The 24,479-nt window shown below is 38.9% G+C and overlaps 1 protein-coding gene across 1 annotated transcript in view; it reads right to left on the reverse strand.

The window, feature by feature from the left end:
- The window catches only part of LOC138352976 (tripartite motif-containing protein 59-like), a 37,748-nt gene extending 15,651 nt beyond the window's left edge, over positions 1–22,097 (reverse strand). The window contains exons 1-2 of the mRNA XM_069305639.1: positions 21,810–22,097; positions 9,971–10,041 (exon numbers count right to left, since the gene is read on the reverse strand). Of these exons, the coding sequence (XP_069161740.1) occupies positions 9,971–9,976 (6 nt within the window). The 5' untranslated portion in view covers positions 9,977–10,041; positions 21,810–22,097. The remainder of the gene's footprint in view (positions 1–9,970; positions 10,042–21,809) is intronic.
- Positions 22,098–24,479: the final 2,382 nt, after the last annotated feature.

A 24,479-nucleotide genomic window follows, 5' to 3' on the forward strand; every position in this document is an offset into this window, starting at 1 on the left:
CCCTCTTATAACTATTACTACAATGACTTCAATTTTATAAAATGTAATAATTTTTTGAATGCTTAATTTGTCTAGTTATCAGATTCTTACCTTACAATATTTGCAACTTACCCATTTATCTGTTGATACTAACACTTCAATTTCCCAAAATGTTATAAACCTTGAACTCTTAATTTGTCAAATTATCTGAATCTTTAATTCATTACTTTGTGAATTAAAAATTAATAATTTAATTTCTCACTTATATATCTGCCCATTAATATTAGCTACTAGTCTTGTTTGTTGTCTAATATTCCAGTATTGTTAATGGATTCTTAAGCTTTAAGTACATCAGTGTTTCCAGCCCATATGTGTTTGTTTCTATTGCATACCCTTATCCAACTTGTCTTATTACCATATGATATTACTGTATTACAATCTGAACCCTTAAACCGCGCATATCATATATATATATATATGATATCAGTGACTAAACCGAAACCGCACACATCATTTAAGTATGCTTTTGTGTCTAGCTCTATAATTTAAATGCCCTGCCTAGGATAGGGGCAGCTATAGTACAGCCATGACTGATAGTTGCCAGATGCCACCTAGAAAAAATCTAGCCCAACATTCTTGGGTGTGAGAGCGTCAGTATTGAGCAAGCCACCAAGGCTGGTGCACGCAGCATGAGCTCACAGCACCGCTGTTCAGCTCTTGACCACAGCATCGCCTACAAATGCCATAATATATATGATCCTGCTATTATTTAGTGATGATAGTTTTATAGAAGACCCCTGACTGTGATAAAACTGACCAGGATTCTGATAATAGCAGGATTGTGGTGATATTTAGTGCTGTGCTCCATGGAGGAAGAAGTAAGGCTGTGGGAGGGAGAGTGGTGGCATCGTCTTCTGACTGTGTGTGGTCTTCTTTTATTGACTGCACTCACCATACCAGCTTAGTGGTTCGCTATGGTGAACACTAATGTAGATACTTATATATAATGTGTGTATAGGGTGTGAAGCTGATGCAGGGAAAGCATCCAACAGGCATGCCCCAGCTACGGTACAAAGACGTATGCAAGAGGGACCTAAAAGCCATGGACGTCGATCTTGCTATGTGGAAGACACTGGCTGCAGACCGTTCAGCCTGGGGGCAGTCTGTTCAAAGAGGTCTCTCCAAGTTCGAGGAGTCACTTGCCAAGGAATCGGAGGCAAAGAGACAGAGAAGGAAGGCTGGTAGCCAGGAAGACAGACCAGAATTGGACTTCGTTTGTGCTCGGTGTGGGATGGACTGCCACTCTCGGATTGGCCTCATCAGTCACACCAGACGCTGCACCAGGATTGACAACTAGGGCGCAACTCCATAGTCTCCCAAGACTGAAGGATGCCTACTACTAGGGTGTGATAACAGCAAGAGGAAGAGGTTGGGAGCCGCCATTTTGGTGAGGGAGGAGCATCCTCTGCACGACTTGTCATGTTGTTTACTGGTGGCCACTATGGTCTTTGGGCACCATACCAGCTTATTTGTACAGGTATGGTGAATAAAACAGGTAGATACTTATATATAATGTGTTGGAGGAGAAATATTAGTGCGTCTGGCCTTGAGGGCGGCCGTCACCAGCTGACTGTGTGAGTAGCTACGTCTTCGTGTCTTTACTCACCATAAAAGCTTAGATGTACAGTTATTATGAACAAAAATGTAAATACTTATATATAACATCTGTGTATAGTGAATAAATGCAAAAACAGTATTGTGGGAGGAGAATGAGGGCGAGTGAGGTGTCGTTGCGGGAGGGAGTGGCTGGCTGGTGTGTGGCAGTCACTCCTCGTTGCTCTTTGACTCACAATACCAACTTAGTGGTTTGTTATGGTGAACAAAACATGCAAATACTTACAAATAACCTGTGTATATAGTGTAACAACAGCAAAATTATTTGTTTATTGTTTTATGAACATAATAATTGAATCACTAATATGCACACCATAATTTTCAGTACAGCGATGGTTCACACATTTTATTATATAAATATATCACAATTCACTGTATTGAATAATATTACTGCAATAAAACTCAGAAAAAATCAATCAGACACGTTGAAATAATTAGATAATAATATATTTGTGGCAACTGCCGCCTGACAGCTCGAGCGGAGTAGACCTCGTCTGGCGAAGGCTCTGCTAACGCCCCTTTTTTGTCAGACTTCCCTACCCTATTGCGGCTAAAATATGCCACCTACGATTTTTTTGTTATTTTTTCTGTGATCAGGGAACAAAAATTAACACTTCTATCAGACGAAAGAATTTTTTTGGATTTTTTTTTTTGTTGCGCCTGTGGGTGTTTAATCCATTTGGGCCCCTAGCGGTTTGAGGGTTAAGAGATTACTTAATTTTTAATTTGATTAATTATGTTTCCTTTTTTATTAATTATTTTGAATCTGAATCCATTTATTTATTCATAATCTTAATCTAATTGTCTAATTCTTTGTTCTCTTCTTTTTTTTTTTTGCCTGTGTATTGCCTGTTTATACTGCATATCCTTGCCCATCTGGTATTATTGCCGTATAATATTCATGTATTACAATATTAATGTAATTCTTAATTTAGCTAATTATTTGTATTTCATTTGATTAATTATTTGAATCTCAATTCGTTTACTCTAGAAATATTAATTTGATTAATTATCTAATTTCCCACTCTTCTGTTCTTTATTATTTTTACTTTCATATCTGGTAAACTTTATTACTTATATACAGTATCTGCTTAATGTTATTACTTACATATCTGCTGAATAATATTTACAATCACTTCTCTACTCTTGCATTTTTTCTTTTCAAATACAGTGCATCATCACTAACAGACCCCGCTCTAACGAATTCCCGGATGGTCCAAGTGAATTGCATTTGGCACTAAATGTTCAGTGGAACATACAAAAATTCATTTGTGTTGTTCCACTGATGGTGATGACCTAGTCCGGCATGGCAGGGCTGTGAGAGCTGTGTACTGTACACACTCTCCACATCGTTCACTTCAATATCCATATCACTAGTAGCAGACACCTGTGTTAGGTCTTTTTCCAGATTTGGGTTATCAAAATCACTGGCATGCTCATCTTCAAGCAATATGCCTTTCTATTCCAACATCAAATGATGTTTTCTTGAAAACAAGGCCGACTAGGGCTGGGAGCTTGATATGGATGAATACGACATGGTTGCTACCTTGAATATGAGCCTGCCCATGACCGTGGGGAATGCTGGGAATTTTTTTAAATCTGGCAAACACCTCAGGAATCCATCTTGTACCCAAGTCAACGCCGTGTTGGACAGGTGTTTGGGAGCCAGAGGCGCGTGTGCCACTCATTGTTGCTCACTCAGTACTAACCCAGCCAGCAGCCCTACGACATTCTGGGAATTTTTTCCAAGATGGCTGCCTCTCACAGTAGGTCCTAAGAGTCCATTTTGTACCCAACCTACCGCGAGCGTGCTTCGACCGTATACAAAGAAATAAAAAATACTTTTGTCAGTTGGCGCAGTAATTGGCGAATGGCATTTGTCGTTTTGCGCAGTGCAGTGGTTAAGGTGTTATGCGCACCCCTGATTGAGCAATATTATGTGCTATTTGCATTTCAGAGGGTTAATACACTCAACATAACTGGGTAATAACACCATGATTAACCCTTAAACTGCACAACACGTCCTATGATGTGTTGAGTAACTTGCTATAAATTGTGCATGATGTCATATGACGTGATGGAATACCACACAAGATTTGAATGGCCATCGGGGTAGGGGGGCCCCCATATGCTGCCTAGGGGCTATAGTAAACCAGCTGCCATTTTGTAAAAAAAAAAACCAGCTCACGCTACCAATGCATGGGAGGCCCCAATTACCCAGCGGTCACCATGGCAAGCGCACAGCCAAACGCCTCCCGCGCACACACCACGCAATCACTTACTCAAGAGCAAATAACTAGTGAATTATTTTCTGATGGTGAGGAAAGTGATTTTTGATGACCCTGACATTGATAAGGACTACAGACAATTGACCGATGATAGTAGCACAGACAGTGAATATGAGATACAGCCTCCTCCCACGGCGAGGCATACATGCTCACCCGTGCCTCCTCGCCCAGTGTCTACTCCAATTCACCCACGACCACACAGTTCTTGTGCTTATTTAGAGTATGAGGATATTTTGGACAACGAGTCAGAGGAAGGTGATTCATTTTCTGGTTTTAGTGAAGTGGATTCAGAGCATAGTGTTACCGTGCCTGTTGCTAGTACCAGTGGTGATACCAGGCGAGAACTTGTCACGTCAGCAGCGTCTCGCCCAGCCAAGCGCTGCCGTATGGCACCACATGAGGAACCAAGACCCTCATGTTCACGTGATTTCACCTCACGTTCACATAGCGGCCGTACTTTGTGTAGACGGGCTACAGCTCCTGGTCCACGGTATACAACGCTTCCTCGCTGTTGTGCCACTGTTGCACCTCGCAGGACCCCAGGTGTCCTTGTGTGGAGTGATAGTGACGATTTTATTCCTCTAATTCCTGGCTTTGGCAATAAAGAAGTTGGGATTACAGACCTTTTCCCTGATAATGGTGAGGACATGTGTGAAATGGATTACTTTAGAGCATTTTATGATGAGCCGCTCATGGAATATACAGCCCGTCCTCCAAAAATGGGGTGGTAAATGTAAGGAGACAAATAAGTGCAATTATGTACTATTCATAGCAGTTAGAAATTGTACTTATTTTCACTTAGTATTAAATCGTACTGTCAAATATATTGTGAATATTTGAGTTTACCTGAAAAACTGAATAGAAAACCACAACCTCACCTAACCGTCTTAGTTTTTGAAGATAATAATTTTATTGCTTCTTAATTACAATTAGTACTTAACCTATAGCTATATTGATATTACAGTTTTATAAAACTAATAAAACAAAACTAAAATATATCAATAAATTGTAAAGTAACTCAGGATATTTTAAAATTTTGCATAAAATCTATATTGTTTAATAAACCTGAAAAAGAAATTCCTGATATTTAAAACTTGTGTATTGCTAATTGAAATTGAAAACTGCATCCTAAAATTCTGAGTGTGTTAACAGAAAACGAGGAGAATTAAATCGGGGGAGGGAGTTGGGTAAATATAACAGCCCCATAAGTACAATTATGCACTGGTTATGACAGTACGAAAGTGTACTTATTACACTTAGTATTAAATCGTACTGTCAATTCGGAGGATGGGTTGGAATATAATGTACACCAAATGAACCTTCATGCGACTCATCTCATTGGAAAAGAGATAACAGAATATTCACGATTGCAGCATTGGAAAAACTCTACTGTAGGTGAAATGTATGGATTTTTGGCAATATGTATGTTGATGAAACATTGTGTCAAACACGCTATCACAGATTATTGGAGCAAAGACCAGACTATTCCAACACCTTTCTTCGGGAAATATATGTCCCGAGACAGGTTTCAGATACTCCTCAGGTGTCTTCATTTTGCAAGTAATGAGGACCGGACAGAGGATGATAGATTTTGGAGAGTCAGACACTATATGAATGAAGTGACTGGAAAGTTCAGAGATTTCTATGTACCAGCACAGAAGCTGGTGATTGACGATTCCCTTGTGCTTTTCAGAGGACGTGTTGCATTCAAGCAGTATATTCCCTCCAAACGCAACAGATTTGGATTGAAATTCTTTGTTCTTCGTGACTGTGAAACAGGATACGTGTTACACACGATTCTGTATTCTGCTAGCGATGTAGACATTCCCGGTAACGACCAACATGGTTTCTCAGGTAGTGTGGTGAAGTCACTGATGGTACCATGGATGAACAAGGGCCACATTTTATACACGGATAACTGCTATACAAGTCCCTTGCCAGCTAGGTTCTTGATTTAAAATAGAACTGGATTGTTTGGTACAGTAAAGCCAAGAAGAAGGGAAATGCCAGTGTTTAACAATAAACTTGAAGTTTATGACTGCCAGCTAAGAAAAAGTGATCAAATACGCTCAGTTACGTGGAAAGACAAAAGAGAAGTGAACTTGCTGACAACCGTTCGTGATGGTACAATGATGAACAGTGGCAAGGTGAACTGAGTAACGCAAGAACCAGTATATAAGCCAGATTGTGTTCTTGACTATAATATCAACATGTGTTTGGTTGATAAATCTGACATGATGGTGGGCACTGTCGAGTGTGTGCAGAAAACATTAAAGTGGACGAAAAAAGTGTTTTTCCGTCTTGTTGACATAAGCATGCTGAATAGCTATTATATGTACAGGCATACCTCAGTTTAAGAGTTTAATTGGTTCCTGAAGACGCCTCGTATTCCGAAAACTCGCATTCCGAAGCTAATTTCCCCATAAGAAATAAAGGGAAATGAATTAATCCGTTCCTGACTACCCCAAAAACCCCACATCAAACTAAATTTTTATACCTAATTCATCTAAATAAACCTACAAAACTATGTTCAAGTTATTACTTACCTTGCTGTTGATTGCTGTAGGCGTATGGAAGATGGTGAGGAGGTGGGAGGAAGAGAGGAGTTACTGTTTGGAAGGGGAGTCCCCTTCCATTATCACATCAGGCAGTGAGGACTTCACTGGTATGCACACTCTGGCACATTTTGCCTGCATACCACTAGGACTTGCTTGTTTTACTAAGAATTTGTCTAATGACACTTGTTTTTCCCTACATTTTAACACTTGTCTGTAGTAAGACATCACATTATCATTTAAAAGGTCAATGCAACGGCCTGCTACAGCTTTATCTGGGTGAGTTTTTTCAACAAAACTTTGCAGTTCTTCCCATACTTCACACATTTTCTTAATCAAGAAGGGACATCCTCTACTGCCTCTACTCACAGCTATTTTCTTAGGTTGAACCTTACCAATGGCTTTCTTGAGACCCATGGCAAGATATATAATGACAACTTTTATGCTCAAATGGCCAAAAAAACGATAAAAAACTGTAAATCCTTGTGAAGAATTCAGGTGGGATAGTCACTGGACACGAGACACTGGTAAACTGAGGCGCGATCGTCATGCCACCACGCGCCAGTCGGCCTGTACACGTATCAACAAACTCGCGTCCCGAGGTAACCCTCGCCTTCCGAGACATATTTTTGGAGTAAATCCTGCTCGTCTTTTGAAAAACTCGCATACAGGGACACTCGCATTCCGAGGTACCACTGTATCTGGTGAAAACTTGACGTAAACCAAGTTTCCGTTCGTTTGCTTTTACACTTGGGACACAGTTATTAGCAAAGTTTGGCAAAGATGTTCCTGGCATACAAAGACCCATCATGAACCCAGTGTTGCAGCATGCTGCTACACCCAGGAACGCTCACATGGAGGTCATTCAAGCACACAGACTAAAACATTTGCCACCAGCTGGAAAGCATGCAATAGACAAGCGTGATTGCTTAGTTTGTAGAACAAAAAAAAAGAGATCAGAAACGTAAACATGGTGTGAAGCGTGTGCAGTTCCATTATGTGCTGTCAACTGCTTCAATGCCTACCACTCTCTCCAAGACTTCTTAAATGTGCAATAATATTACAAAAACCTGTAAATAGTGTGTGCATGTGTGTGTGTAAATATAATAATGAACAATGTGAATACATATTATATTGGCATAATGGGAAAACATTTTTGTGCGCATGTGTATACTCAATGTATGCAGCATTTATTACCATTGAACATGAAGTAACATTATATGCAACACAATTAGTGAATATTTGTGATAAAATATGCGTAGACACTATAAATAATGCCGCGAAAATAAATTCGTAGCAATTCTGGCTGCTTGAAGACTGCGCGCGATGCCTCTGGGCCGCACCTTGCATGAGCAAGCATGCAGGGTGTGACGTCATCGCTCATATTGTCGACTCATTTATGCCATTTGTATGTACGATTAATTTTTTTCTCTCTTGTGGTCAGGGAACACAAATTAACAGGTTAGGAAACAATTTTTTTTTCTTTTTTGTTATGCACCTGTGGGTGACAAGGTGCAAATAGCCCTTAGCAACACAAGGGTTAACCCTTAAACTGCGCAATGCGCCTGCAGGCCCACGTCTGGTTTGCGCAACGCGCCTCCGGGTATTTTTATTTTTCACGTTCCATTCAAAACTCCCGCAGCTACGTGGGGCTCACATCAGCTTCCTCAGGGCTCTTGTAAACAACGCCATCTTTAAAAAAAATTGTGGTCCACATTCCCGGGTGTTGGAGCCTCAGTAGTGAGTGAGCAACCAAGGCCGGCGCATGCAGTATGAGTGCACAGCACTGCTGTTCAGCGTGTGACCACAGCATCGCCTAATAATGTCAAAATATATATATAATCTGTATTACTTAGCCATGATAGTATTATAGAAGAGCCTGAGTGTGATAATGACCTGGAACAATGTTCAAATATCAGTGATTCAATGCTGTTCACGATGTTCACAGCACCACAGCATTATTTCGTCCATTTGGAATCTTCAAATGACTTCTTAGGTTCCTTTTCAAAATAAACGTGTGGCCAATTATTCATTTACAGGAATTAGGTGACCAGGATTGTGGCTATAATTAGCATTGTGTGTAGTATTGTGGAAAGAGGAATTTTGGTGAGGGAGGGAGGGAGAGAATTGAGGTAGCCTCCACTGTGTGCGGGAGCCAATCTTGTTTTGCTCACCATACTAGCTTAGTGGTTCACTACGGGGAACACATATGTACATGGGTATATACAGTGTGTGTATATAGTATAATAACAGCAACAAGAGTATGTTGGGAGGAGCTATTTTTGTGAGGGAGGTGACGTCGTAATTGCAGCGTCATCTGCTGTGTGATTTCTCATGCAGTGTATGGTAGCAACTGTACTGTTAGGACACAATACCGGCTTACTTGCATAGTTCTGGTGAATAAAACATGTAGATAGGTATACATAACATATGTAAATAGTGTAATATAAACAGTAAGAGTATGGTGGGAGGAGGGGTGATGGCGAGTACGATGTTGGAGGAGAGAGGGAGGACTGGCTGGCTGGGTGTGGCAGCTCACACTCGCTGAGTTCTGAGTGTGTTTATGGTGTGTGACAGTGCAGAGTGTGTAAATGTGTTGTAAATATACATAAATGAACCTGAAACATTGGTGTGAATAACAGTATGGTGGGAGGGGGGGGTGATAGTAAGTACAATGTTGGAGGAATAAGGGAGGACTGGCTGGCTGGGTGTGGCTGCTCACACTCAAGGAGTTCTGTGTATGTTGATGGTGAATGTATATACTGTGTGACAGTGTATAGTGTGTAAATAGATTGTATATATACATAAATTAGCATGATACATGGTAAATATGTGCAACATACGTGTACACATGTGTCTTGCACGTAACACAGATTCTTCGGACAGTACGGATGTTTTACTGCCATAATATAGTGTACGTGTTCTTTATACATAGAATTAGCACGTAAAAACAAATAAAATGTATTTGGAACTGTGCGCAAAATATGAAAAAAAATATATTTGCGTCAACTCGCGCGCCCCACGCCCTACTGGCCCCGGGAGCGTACGTCACGGGCGAATGGGGAATGATGACGTCACGCCCCAACTTATGGACCCCATAGCAGCCAAAGTAAGTACAATTTCGATTTTTTTTTTTACATACCCATATTCAGGGAAGGGTTTTTGACACTTTAAACAAAAAATTCCAGAGAATTTATTTCCTGCGCACTGCGGGGGTGTCATATTTGGAGGCAACGCAGTTAAGGGGTTAATACACTCACCATCACTGGGTAATGACTATATGATTAATACACTCACCATCACTGGGTAATGATTATAATTAATACACTCGCCATCACTGGTAAATGACAACACCAACATTATTACACTAGTTAATGAAAATATCTTGATTAATACACTCACAATCACTGGTTATTGACATCAACATGATAAACACACACACTGGTAGTACAGTAAGAATAAAATTGTCCTTACCATCATTAATGGGCAAGAGTTGTGTTTGCTATCGTCCTGGGTAGCCGAGCAGAGACTGGAAGCAGTGTTACCTATTAAGGCAAAATAAAACAAATTTAAGGTTTCTATGACTAAATTTTTCCCACCAAAACACAGTAAATATTTAGAAAAATTAAATAATTTTTTTTAGGTATTATACTTTGAGCAAAAGTAAGGAGGGTGGGCATGAGTAAGGAGGCTGGGCAGGAATAAGGAGGGTGGGCAGGAGTAAGGAGGGTGGGCAGGAAAGGGGAAGGGGGTATGGGCGGGTTCTCGGCTGCCTCCCCTCCCCTCTCTAACAGCCTACGTAATACAAACCATGTGCATTAACCCTAAAGCTGCTACAGCCTGGGCTGTAAAAGCTGGGGCTGGGCAAAAAATATTTGAATTATGTGAAAATTAATATTAAATGTTAAACAAATCTCCAACTTATTGGCTTAAGTGTCATGAAAGTTTCATCCCAATATGTTCAGAAATGTATTTTAGACAATTTTGTTTAAATTAAAAAGGAGAACATTTTGTTGATAAGGAGAACAGCTATTAACTGGAACTGAGGAAAAATGCAGTAATAAAGAGATGCAAGCACTTGTACAATGTACAAACAGAAAGAATAGTAGCAAGAAGTGTCCACAAAGTGGATATGCAGCTGGTGTCTGTATAGCATTGCTGAGTAATACATAATAATACCAATAATAATAAGTATGTTATCATGCTCTATTTTGTTAAATATCATAAAAATGCATTGCCTAATGTTAATATCTGTTACTTTCACCAATGTCCATTTTTTTGTCTCCTTTGTTTATTATCTCATTTTGTTGTAACCTCTACATCCTGGAGAGTGCATACCCATCCCCTAACTATGTCAAGATAGAATGAAATTGATCACCAAATGAATCAGTCACAACTGGCAGAACTTAGGACTTTGAATTTTTTTTTACCGAGTTTTTCACAGATTTCAAATTCTATTTTCTTTGTCTCTTTAGGCTGTTTTGATGATTAGGGACCAGATTAGAGCTTTATCACTTCTATAAAGTATACATTTTTATCCCATAAATCATTATAATTACCCCCATATTTTGTTTTTTGGGGGGTTATTTTTTGTTGACATCATTCCAACACATATTGACCTACAACTTTCACATACTCGAGTACGAATGTCGAACAACGTTTATTAAAACATACAAGTAAATTAATGAATTAGAACTACCTTATTCATTGTCGATAACTTCAATTATCTAAATAACTAGAGTTTCAACTTTGAATCAGCTTAAAAAATATCCAGTTTCTGACCAATTCTCACCATTTTTACAAATAATGTGCACAGCTGTCTGTTCTACAATCCTATTACAATGGACTTTTCACAAACCCTAAACGATTAAAGTTATCCTTTTTTTCTAAATTTGGCGCATAATTCATATGCCACATTGACAATTTTTTTTACAGTAAACTAAACTGAAAACATATATTCTAAATCTATGAAAATGAAGATCCTATACTATTCTGAGAGCATAACAACACCAAATGAACAATTGGTGATAGTTTATATTTTTGCAGCTGATTTCAAAATCTGAAGTTTTCAATATTCACTTTTATAATTATTATTTATTTTCCTAATTTTCAAGTTACGTTTGTGATCATTTAGACAAAGTTGCAGGATTTGCTAGTATGCACAAAAAATTGGAAAGCATTAGAGCAAATTTGAGAAATTGAACTTTGCCATCAGGTCCTGTTGTATATGTATGCCATGCACAGCTTAAGCGTCATGAAAGTTTCATCCCAATATTTTCAGAAATGTATTTAAATTTTTTTTTTTTTAAATAACATTTTGTTGGCAAGGAGAAACGCTCCATTTAACTGGAACTGAGGGATAATGCAGTAATAAAGAGCTGCAAGCATTTGTCCAAAGCACAAAGACCAATAGTAGCAAGAAGTGTCCACAAAGTGGATATGCAGCTGGTGCCTGTATAGCATTGCTGATTAATACATAATAATACCAATAATAATGAGTATGTTGTCATGCTCTATTTTGTTATATATCATAAAAATGCATTGCCTAATGATAATATCTGTTACTTTCACAAATGTCCAATTTTTTTTTTTTGGGGGGGAGGAGATTTGTTTTTTCTCCTTTGTTTATTATCAGATTTTGTTGTAACCTCTACATCCTGGAGAGTGCATACCCATCCCTAACTATGTCAAGATAGAATGAAATTGGTCATCAAATAAATCAGTCACAACTGGCAGAACTTGGGACTGAATTTTTTGACAGTTTTTCAGATTTCAAATTCTATTTTCTTTGTATCTTTAGGCAGTTTTGATGATTAGGGACCAGATTAGGGCTTTATAACTTTTATACAGAATACATTTTTATCCCCTTAATCCCTATATTTTATTTCTCTGGGGGGGGTATTTATTCTTGACATTACAACACACATTGACCTAAAAGTTTCACATATTCGAGTAAGAATGCCAAACAACCTTTAATAAAACATATAAGTAAATTAATGAATAAGAACTAAATTATTCATTGTCGATAACTTCAACTTCAATTATCTCTAAAACTAGAGTTTCAACTTTGAGTCAGTTTTAAAAAATCCAGTTTCTGACCGATTCTCACCATTTTTCTAAATAATGTGCACAGCTGTCTCTTTTACAATCCTATTGAATGGATTTTTCCCAAACCCTAAATGTTTGGAGTTATCAATTTTTTTTCTAGGTTTGGCGTATAATTCAAATGCCACATTGACAATTTTTTTTACAGTAAACTAAACTGAAAACATACATTCTAAATCTATGAAAATGAAGATCATATACTACTCTGAGAGCATAATAACACCAAAGGAATAATTGGTGATAGTTTATATTTTTGCAGCGGATTTCAAAATCTGATGTTCTCAATATTCAATTTTATAATTATTTTTTTATTTTCTTATTTTTTAAGTTACGTTTGTGATCATTTAGACAAAGTTGTAGGATTTGCTAGTATGCACAAAAAATTGGAAAGCATTAGAGCAAATTTGAGAAACTGAACTTTGCCATCAGGTCCTGTCGTATATGCTCCCAAAATATGATGTATATGGTCCCGAAACACTATGCGTGCTAGTGGCTTTACAAGAATGGTTATCTTCTTGAGGTTATCTTGAGATGATTTCGGGGCTTTAGTGTCCCCGCGGCCCGGTCCTCGACCGGGCCTCCACCCCCAGGAAGCAGCCCGTGACAGCTGACTAACTCCCAGGTACCTATTTACTGCTAGGTAACAGGAGCATTCAGGGTGAAAGAAACTTTGCCCATTTGTTTCTGCCTCGTGCGGGAATCGAACCCGCGCCACAGAATTACGAGTCCTGCGCGCTATCCACCAGGCTACGAGGCCCCTGGTAATGGTAATTTAACTTAATTTCTTAATTCTCTGTTAACCCCCCAATATATCTTCTTGTAAATAAATAAATAAATAAATATGTATGCCATGCACAGCTTAAGGGTTAATACAGAACTGTACTGAATAAAATGTATATAATGTCAAACTAACAATAATAATATTTTTAATAAAACAATTTGTAAGTTGATTCTATTAGAAATGTAGCTGAGAGACTTGCTGTAAAGTTAAACATAGACAATTTCAAGGCTAGCACTGAATAGATATGTCGATTTAAAGAGAGGTAATGCATCATTAACATGAAAATTTGTGGTGAGGCATTAAGTGCAGATGTTGGAAGTGCTAATGCATATAAGCATAAACTTTCTCAGCACATGATATCTAATAATCAAAGCTGGTTTTAAGTGTACAAAGCAGATAAAAATGGCTTTACCTGAAAGATATGTATATGATAAGATATATGATAAGATATTTAACTGAAACTATATATTATGAAAGATATTGTAATGAAGCTCACAAGAAAGAAACAAACTAAGATTCAAAAGTTTTGGTATGGTTTCACAGTAGGCCTACAGGACCAGCAACCAGCACTAGCAAGGACTGACCTTCCGAGGATGCCCAGGCAACTGGACCAGCACCCAGCACTAGCAAGGACTCACCTTCCGAGGATGCCCAGGCAACTGGACCAGCACCCAGCACTAGCAAGGACTCACCTTGGGGCTGACTCTGTGGGGGCCTCGTAGCCTGGTGGATAGTGCGCAGGACTCGTAATTCTGTGGCGCGGGTTCGATTCCCGCACGAGGCAGAAACAAATGGGCAAAGTTTCTTTCACCCTGAATGCCCCTGTTACCTAGCAGTAAACAGGTACCTGGGAGTTAGTCAGCTGTCACGGGCTGCTTCCTGGGGTGTGTGTGTGTGTGTGGTGTGGGGAAAAAAAAAAAAAAAAAAAATTAGTAGTAGTTAGTAAACAGTTGATTGACAGTTGAGAGGCGGGCTGAAAGAGCAAAGCTCAACCCCCGCAAACACAACTAGGTGAACAACTAGGTGAACACCTTCCAAGAATGCCCAGGCAACTGGACCAGAACCCAGCACTAGCCATAAATTACCTTGGAGTACCAATTGAGCTGTACAGCACAGTTCTAATGACATTAAATATACAAAGTGTAGTTTATAAGATATAAGTGTACTGCAGTAGTGTGATTCTAGTGGTCTGTACTTTATGTACTGACTGTAGTGTATAATGTACATTTGTTAGAAAAGTTACTGTTCTTTAAGCAATTTATATTCATGTGTGTGGCACTCTCAGGATATTAAGGCTAACAAAGTTTGCACTACAAAACTCAACTGGTAGAGTAAGTACAGTACTGTAACGTGCAATATCATTTTATTTCATTGCAATTCAAATTCTTTGTTATTTAAATTTTTCAAAAGGCAAATGTGTACTGGCATATGTATTATTATTTTTTTTTTTGGGGGGGGGGGGGGAAGGGGGATGCTGGGGCCAGATTGATGGAATGAATTCCACACATGAATGAATCGGCTACGCCCCCATATAGCTCGTTCAAGCGAGGGCACACTGTATTACTCATATAATTTCTACATTTACTATCTACATTTAATGTCATTTAATTTCATGCATTTCTTTGATAAAGTGTTTACTCGTGTCCTTTATGATCTTGGTAATTTGCAAGTTTTTTATTTATTTATTTTTATTTATTTATATACAAGAAGGTACATTGGGTTTGTGAGAATACATAGCATAGTACAGTATCTACAATCTTGTAAAGCCACTAGTACGCGCAGTGTTTCAGGCAGGTCCTTAATCTAACAGATAATTTTAAGTAGGTAAATTCTATCAGAATTAATAAAATGATAAATACATTGCAAGAAAAAAAATGAGATGAGAGAGATTAGTAAGTATATTAACCCTTAAAGTGCGCATCACGTCATATGACGTGCTGGACGTTGTACCAGTAAACTGCGAATCACGTCATACGATGTGTTGGAGTACTACGCAAGATTTAAACAGCTCGCGGATACACGGGGTTCACCACACCTTCATCAGGGCTCTTGTAAACAGACGCCATTTTTTAAAAAAATTGTGGGCCAAACTCCCGGGTGTTATTGGCCTCACTATTGAGTGAGCAACCAAGCCTGACGCACGCAGCATGAGCTAACAGCACTGCTGTTCAGCTTGTGACCACAGCATCGCCTAAAAATGCCAAATTATACTTGTTCATGCTATTATGTAGCGATGATATTATTACAGAAGACCCCTGACTGTGATAAAACTGACCAGGGTTCTGATAATAGCAGGATTGTGGTGATATTTAGCGCTATGCGCCATGGAAGGAGGTGTAATGCTGTAGGAGGGAGGGTGGTGGCGATGTCTTTTGACTGTGTGTGGCCACCTTTTATTGACTGCACTCAGCATACCAGCTTAGTGGTTCGCTATGGTGAACACAAATGTAGATACTTATATATAACGTGTGTATAGAGGGTATAAACAGCAAGAGAAGGTTTGGAGCCGCCATTTTGGTGAGAGCGGTGGCGTCGTCTGCACGACGCCACCGTGCAGACGACGGTGTTGTTTACTGGTTACCACGATGGTCTTTGGGCACCATACCAGTTTATTTGTACAAGTATGATGAATAAAACAGGTAGATATTTATATATAATGTGTGTATATAGCGTAATAACACCACACAGTATTGTTGGAGGAGAAATATTAGTGCGTCTGGCCTTGAGGGCGGCCGCCGATCAGCTGACTGTGTGAGTAGCCACATCTCTGTGCCTTTACTCACCATACAAGCTTAGATGTACAGTTATGGTGAACAAAACATGTAGATACTTATATATAACGTCTGTATATAGTGAATTATAGCAAAAACATTATTGTGGGAGGAGAATGAGGGTGAGTCAGATGACTGGAGGTAGGGCGGGAGTGGCTGGCTGGATTTAGTACACGGCGGTCACTCCTCATTACTTTTTGACTCATAATAGCTACTTAGTGGTTCGTTATAGTGAACAAAACATGCAAATACTTATATATAACCTGTGCTTATAGTGTAATAACCGTCAAAGTATTTGTTCACTGATTGATGAACGTAATTGAATCAACAATATGCACACCATATTTTTGAGTACAGCAATGATTCACTCATTTTATTATAAAAATATATCAAACTACACACTATTGAATAATATTACAGCAAAAAAAGTATGAAAAATCAATCAGAGACATTGAAATAATTCGGTAATTATCTCTTTGTGGCAACTCTGGCCTGACAGCTTGCGAGCAACAGACCGCCTGGGACGCACGCTGAGTCAGCGCCTATAATTTGCCAGACTTCCCCGCCCTATAGCGGGCAATATATGCCACTTACGATTTTTTTATTATTTTTCCCGTGATCAGTGAACACAAATTAACAGGTTAGAAAGAAAAAATATTTTTTTTTTTTCAAAATGACATGCGCCTGTGGGGATGGCAGGATATTAGACCCCAAGCATGTTAAGGGTTAAAGCACATTGGTATATTAAAGCTCTGATTAATTACATTGACAGCTTGATTGGTAATTTAAACAAGATTAATAGACACCATACAGCAGATTGACAGCACAATCACCCCATTGACCCTATTAAACTTAAATTATAGTATGTTTATGTTACTCTATGTTCTGATAAGTTCCAAGAAAATGTCATGAGGAGTAGTTCTAAATTACACCTTGTATTTCCATTCTGTAATTAATGTAAATAAACTACTGTACTGTTGCTAGAACTACTGACTCCATAATGTAATAATCTATGCCAGTACTCTGACTATACTCTGTACCTGTAAAATAAGGCTGTAAAGTACCTGTACACATTTTTTGTCAATTTTACTGTAAATTATCTACTTAAAATTATCTGTTAGTTTAAGGACTTCCCCGAAACTCTATGCGTGCTAATGGCTTTACAAGAATGTAAAATCAACTTCATTTCTATATTTTCTCTTAACCCCCAATGTACCTTCTTGTATATAAATAAATAAATAAATGCTTGTCATCCTTATTCATCACCTTTGTATTAATTTTTTATTTTCCTTGAACATTCTCATTTTGTTAACTTACTTCTCTTATAGTATTAAGTGTTTTACCCCATCACAATATTAATTAAAAAATTTCGATATTACTATTAATTTTGCCCGAAACGCTTTGCGTAATAGTGGCTTCATTAGTACAGTATGTGTAACTGCTGTCCCTTCAATTGAACAATACTCTTATTACACATAGAAATCACAATAGTGTGATGCATCAAATTTATTTATTTATTATTTATTTATTTATTTATTTATTTATATACAAGAAGGTACATTGGGTTTGTGAGAATACATAGCATGGTATTTACAATCTTGTAAAGCCACTAGTACGCGCAGCATTTCGGGCAGGTCCTTAATCTAACAGATAATTTTAAGTAGGTAAATTCTAGCAGAATTAATAAAATGATAACAGATACATTGCAAGAAAGAAAAAAAATGAGATGAGAGAGATTAGTAGGAATATTAAAGCACATTGGTATATTAAAGTACAGACTGATTGCATTGACAGCTTGATTGGTAATTTAAACGAAGATTAATAGGCACCATACAGCAAATTGAAAGCACATATAATAAGACAGCAATGATCACAATGGTAAAGTTGTATGGACTGGGTACATGAAGATTGGGAGATTGGGTAGCACTACATACAGTGCAATTTTAAAGCAACAAGGTAGAAAACTATGAAGATGAAATTAAGTACTTTTTAAGTTTTGTTTTTGAATGATGCAAAAGCTGGACATCTTTTCAATTCATTAGGAGTGAGTTCCATAGACTGGGTCCCTTTATTTGCAAAGATTGTTTGCACAGATTAAGTTTGACTCTGGGGATATCAAAGATATACTTATTTCTGGTGTGGTGATAATGGGTCCTATTATATCTGTCCAGGGAGAGTTTCAGAACATGATTTGCATTTAAGAACAGGGTTTTGTAAATGTAGTTGACACAAGAGAATGTGTGGAGTGAGATTATGTTTAGCATGTTTAGGGAGTTAAACAAGGGGGCTGAGTGTTGTCTGAAAACAGAATTTGTTATTATTCTGATAGCAGATTTTGCTGGGGGATGATGGACCAGAGGTGGTTTGCAGTGGTTGAACCCCATGCACAGATACCATAATTAAGATAGGCATAGATTAGTGTATAATATAGTGAGATGAGAGCAGAGTTAGGTACATAGTATCTGATTTTGGAGAGCATACCAACTGTTTTAGAGACTTTCTTAGTTATGTGTTGTATGTAGGTGCTGAAGTCGAGTCTCTTATCTAGGAATAGGCCAAGAAAATTTCCATCATTTTTATTACTAATGATAACATTGTCTATCTGAAGCTGAATTGCATTTGTTGATTTGCTTCCAAATAAGATGTAGTAGGTCTTTTCTATGTTAAGTGTTAGTTTGTTGGTTGACATCCATAAGTGAACTTTTTTTTAGTTCATTATTAACAGCATTATTTAGTGTATGTGTTTTGTGGTTAGAGCAGATGAGGGTAGCATCATCAGCAAACAATGTAGGTTTCAGAATGTTGGTGACATCAGGCAGACCATTGATGTATATAAGAAATAGGAGAGGTCCCAAGATGCTGCCCAGTGGCACCCCAATGGTTATTGGTAGAGTGGAAGTTATATCGTTGATGGCTACACATTGGTGTCTATCACTACGATAGGATTGTATATAGTGCAGGGCATGGCCTCGGATTCCATAATGATGCAGTTTACATAAGAGGTAGTTGTGATTACCAGTATCAAAGGCCTTTCTCAGGTCAATGAAGAGTCCAATCGGAAACTCATTTTTGTCAAGGGCTGAGTAAATAATATCAAGGAGACTAATAATTGCGTCGTTAGTACTCTTTTGGGAACGGAAGCCAAACTGACAGGAGCCAAGTATGTCGAATTTTACGAGGTAGGAGTACAGCTGTTTGTAGATAATTTTTTCAAATATTTTTTATAGTACAGGTAGGTTTGATATGAACAAATTTGAAATGAGTTTGTTTGTTTCATTTCAAGTTTGAAATTAACAAATCCACAAGAGCCGTGATGAACGTTCAAATCTACGTCCGCGAGTGTGTAATGAAGGAAAGGCGAAGAGGTAGAACAGCTTATTGACAGAGCTCAGGTGCATGGGGGAATTGTGTAAAAACCTAGTTTGTGTCTCAGAGAGACTGCAGGATCGGTGGTAGGTCAAGTTGATTTCTCGGTTGCAATTCTTATCCATGTCGTAGCTCAGTCGATTAACCACCATGCTGCGCCGAGTTTATTGTGAAATTCCTCGTGCGCATGAAATAAAGTGTTCCCTAAAAGTTCTTTTTTCTTAGTAAAATGATAAATTTCCTTCCCAGAACATGTCTATGTAAAAATAAATACCAAATTCCACTTACTTTGGCTCTGGGGACGTGGACAAGGTGCGTTGTGATGTCATCAGGGGCTGGTCGCCCGTGCGTGCCACGCCCAGACACGGTCGCCCGGGCCATTCAAGCACCAGATGTTGGCACAAATATATTTTCCATTATCTGTTTTATGTATTTCCAATGCGGTTTTATTTTGTTTTTTTATCGTATATGATGCATATTTGTATCCTTTACAATATGTATACAGTAGAATGTTCATAATGTTCCATGAAACTGTGATACATGTGTCAGCAATGTGTCCACAATAAATGTTTATTGTCGCAATAATATTTGTTAAAAATTCACTAAAATTACAATATGTACAGTTTCACACACTACACAGTAACACACTGTATTACACACTCAGTACTTCGGAAGTGAGTAATAATCAACGAAGTATTCCAGGGTACACAGTGCGACTTCGCTCTCGTTGCACCAGGTACAGATAGAATTTTGCTTCCTGTTTCTTTGTTCTGTGTGCTTGCAAATAACGCACTCATGTACACCCTTGGCATTAGTACCTGTAGGTGGTATGTAGCCAAGCTTGTAAAACATAAGGTAGTCTTGCAAAGATTACAGGGAAAGATCAATTTGTAAGGTAGTCGCGAAAAGATCGCCTTGTAAGGTCCCACACAGGAAGAAATTCAGCCAGCCTCAAAGAGTGTCCGTCAGTCTGGAAGAGATTCAGCCAGCCTCAAAGAGTGTCTATCAGTAAAGAAGAGATTCAGCTATTCTTGAAAATATCTATGGAAAACACAACCATGGAAGCCGCTAACACTGTTTATCTATGCTACTTGTATCAGATCTATCATCACTGAACACAGAAAACGATTCATCTATGTATCATCTAAATAAATTGGAGATAGCATAGGTGGGCAAGGGTGGCGCTCAGAGCTACAACTGGATACGCTCGCTGTATTGTCCTCATAGGTGCTGGATCACTTGCATCTGACCTTTGTGTTAGGTTCTTATTGCACCTAGCTTCACAAATATTATACCCCTTATATTCTTCAAACATTAAGGCTTGAATTTCACCAACAAAGCGCGATCTTTCAACTCCGCGTCGGACAGGTGTTTGGGAGCCAGAGGTGCGTGCGCCACTCATGGTTGCTCACTCAGTACTAACCCAGCCAGCAGCCCTAGGGCATAAGGGGTATTTTTTCCAAGATGGCTACCTCTCACTGGAGGTCCTAAGAGTCCATTTCGTACACAACCAACCTCGCACACATTTAGAAGGGGTACGAAAAAATCAAACCGAGTATTCTCGGTTGGCGCAGTTAAGTGGTTAAGGAGAGTCTGGGATCTTCTCGGATGTAGGTTCGAACCCTCGTCATGGCCCTTGTGGATTTATTAATTTATTACTCTTATGTTCTTTGTACACACTCTTTTGAATAAATAATAATATTATTACTGTATTAATATTATTATTATTATTTACTCACAGAAAATCACACTAACGTGATATACATCAATGAGAAAATTCACTCGGGCTGTGAGGCGATGTGAACCTGCAATGTTTGCGTCACCTCACAGCCCCAGTGGATCGTTCATTGATGTATATCTCCTTAGTGCGATTTTCAGTGTAGTATCTGAAGTTGGGCGTACAGTGTTCAACTACAACACTTTATCCCTTCACCTGAGTGCTTGGGGGGGGGGGTCTTGCGTAAAATTTGGACTGGCTTCAGGACTTCCTGTGATATCAGTAGAAATCTGATTGTAAGACTTTTAGGAAGTCAGTGGTGGTACAGTGGTAGAGTATGCAGCTGGCAATGCCTTGGTCGTGGGTTTGCAACACCACACAGTCCCAGTAAATTTTCTCTATTATTATTATTATTATAAAAATTATCATATTCGATAGGCCAATGTCCACACCCCAACACTGCCATAGGTCGATGTCCACACCCCAACAATTCCATAGGCCTATTTCCACGCCCCAAAAATTGCGTGTTGAGGTGTAAGACAATGGTGGAGCAGAAAGTACTCCAGTACTTACGGAGGATGATGAGAGTGCGAGGAACAAGGTGGTCAGGTGGAGCCAGTGACTCCTTCCTTCAACAGTTTTGTCTTTCCCTCGTGGTATATCCTCAATGTCTTCAGTGGTGTGGCCTCACCACACACTTACACTGCCATAAGTGTCCTGAGAGTACTGTGGGAGGGACAATTTGGCGGGTATTGTGGACACAGGTCTTTAAGACAGGCGAACTTCACGAGTCGTGGAGACGTCTATAGCAACCTTTGTTGTGATGACGTCACTCGCTCGCTCGCTTACCCGCCACGTTGCTCTTCCCATTTTCTTTGGTTACTGATCTTTGCTGACGTTTAACCTGAGAGCCACTAATACTGGTGGCCTCAACGAGGACAGGAAGTTGGCGGCTTGTCAAAGGTCCTACCCATTTGCCTGGATGATCTTTTCTATCTGTATTTTAAAACCCAGTAGAGTTTTGGTGTTTACCTTACCTACTCCTTGGCGGGTAGGCTGTTCCACGGGTTTACATCCATACGGGTGAAAAAGCCTCTCCTGTTTTCTGTCCTACATTGTGGCTTGTTGAGCTTGAACCCGTTGCTCCTCGTTCGTATTACATCTGACCTTTTGAAGAAAGTGTCCGGATTGACATCGTCCAAATTGTTGACTTGTGATGGACTCTACTACCGGGACCCTGGACTGTACTACCGGGACCCTGGACTGTACTACCGGGACCCTGGACTGTACTACCGGGACCCTGGACTGTACTACCGGGACCCTGGACTGTACTACCGGGACCCTGGACTGTACTACCGGGACCCTGGACTGTACTACCGGGACCCTGGACTGTACTACCGGGACCCTGGACTGTACTACCGGGCTTACAGGGGGAACCCAAGTTTCAAACATGGGGACTTAAGATCAACAACAACAATGAAAAATTATCGTTGGGGAAATTCCACTAAACACCACAAATTCTATAACAGATTTATTACAGCAAAGATTAACACTGAAAATAATGGTAAGTTTCAAACGTTCTATCTGAACACTTCCTAAACTAAATACTGAATACAAAAATGTACAAGAATGTAACAACTCTTGTATATATCTCAAAAAAAAAAAAAAAAAAAAAAAAAAAAAAATGATGTGGACTCTACACTGTACTAAAACTTCAGAGACAAATACCTTAAACACCACAGACAGGCCAGTTGTTCAGCCTTACTCTCTGAGAGATGTTGACCCCCAGGAAGCCTTCAACACACACTAACTAACCTCTCCACACTGACCTCTCACAGGCTGACCCAGGTTAGTTGTTCAGCCTTACTCTCTGAGAGATGTTGACCCCCAGGAAGCCTTCAACACACACTAACTAACCTCTCCACACTGACCTCTCACAGGCTGACCCAGGTTAGTTGTTCAGCCTTACTCTCTGAGAGATGTTGACCCCCAGGAAGCCTTCAACACACACTAACTAACCTCTCCACACTGACCTCTCACAGGCTGACCCAGGCCAGTTGTTCAGCCTTACTCTCTGAGAGATGTTGACCCCCAGGAAGCCTCCAACACACACTAACTAACCTCTCCACACTGACCTCTCACAGGCTGACCCAGGCTCGTTGCCAGATTAATCTTTGAAAATGATTATTAACTAAAATCCAGTATTTGTCACTGAAGGTGACTTTATTATTCCAAAACAATTGGGATTTATCTAGATACAAGAGCCAGATTAATTACAATATTCAGTAGCACTTGTATTTCACTAATTACATGATTTAGGAAACTAGACTGGGTACTTATTTTCCAATGATGAAATACTTTTTCATATATACAAATCTTACTGAAGTCAAATGCTTCTTAGGTAACATACAAGACTTATTCTCTGTTCTCAATTGACGTTAATTTTAACATAAGTGCTTAACCATGATTGATAATTCCTCCTAATTCTGTAATATCTTTCATAATTCAAGTTCAAGTATGTTTATTGAGATAAGCAATAAATACATCTCAAAGGGATAGAGTAGCTTAGGCTATTTCTACCCCCTCTACTTCAAGTCCCTCAAGGGGCGCACAAATTCAGTGAGTACAAATAGACATATAACAGTACAAGAATCCCATTTAACATTGCATACAGCAAGTACAGCATATAATTGTTACATTCTTGGGGTAAAATTCTTGTAGCTCCTAAGTATACTGTCTATTATACCATTATCACACATCCAAACAATTTGATGTGGTACACTATTTATTTCCTTATTTCTATATTTTTCAATAAGGTGACACTCTAATACATAATGTTCTAAGGTGTGGGCGTACGGCATACTACATAATTTACACTCCTTATCTTTTTCACTGGCATCAACACCGTATTGCCAGATATATTTATATCCTAATCGTAATCTCATGTAAATTGAATCCTTCCAAGTAGACTTTCCTTTACCATAAGTGAAGGACGAATTTGTATTTATTATTGAATAATTCTTAAGTGTGTTACTACTGTCCACCATTGCCATTCTCTTTATCATTTCTTCACCCTCCTGAATCACCTTGAGTCTTGTTTTTATTTGTTTCAAGGTTAACTGACATACAACATCAACAAGAGTTTTTTCAGTGGCTCTCTTCGCTATGTCATCAACTACCTCATTCAACATTATTCCCACATGTGAAGGGATCCACATGAATCTTACTTTATACCCAGTTTTT

This window comes from Procambarus clarkii, chromosome 55, assembly GCF_040958095.1.
Source record: "Procambarus clarkii isolate CNS0578487 chromosome 55, FALCON_Pclarkii_2.0, whole genome shotgun sequence".
NCBI lineage: Eukaryota > Metazoa > Arthropoda > Malacostraca > Decapoda > Cambaridae > Procambarus > Procambarus clarkii.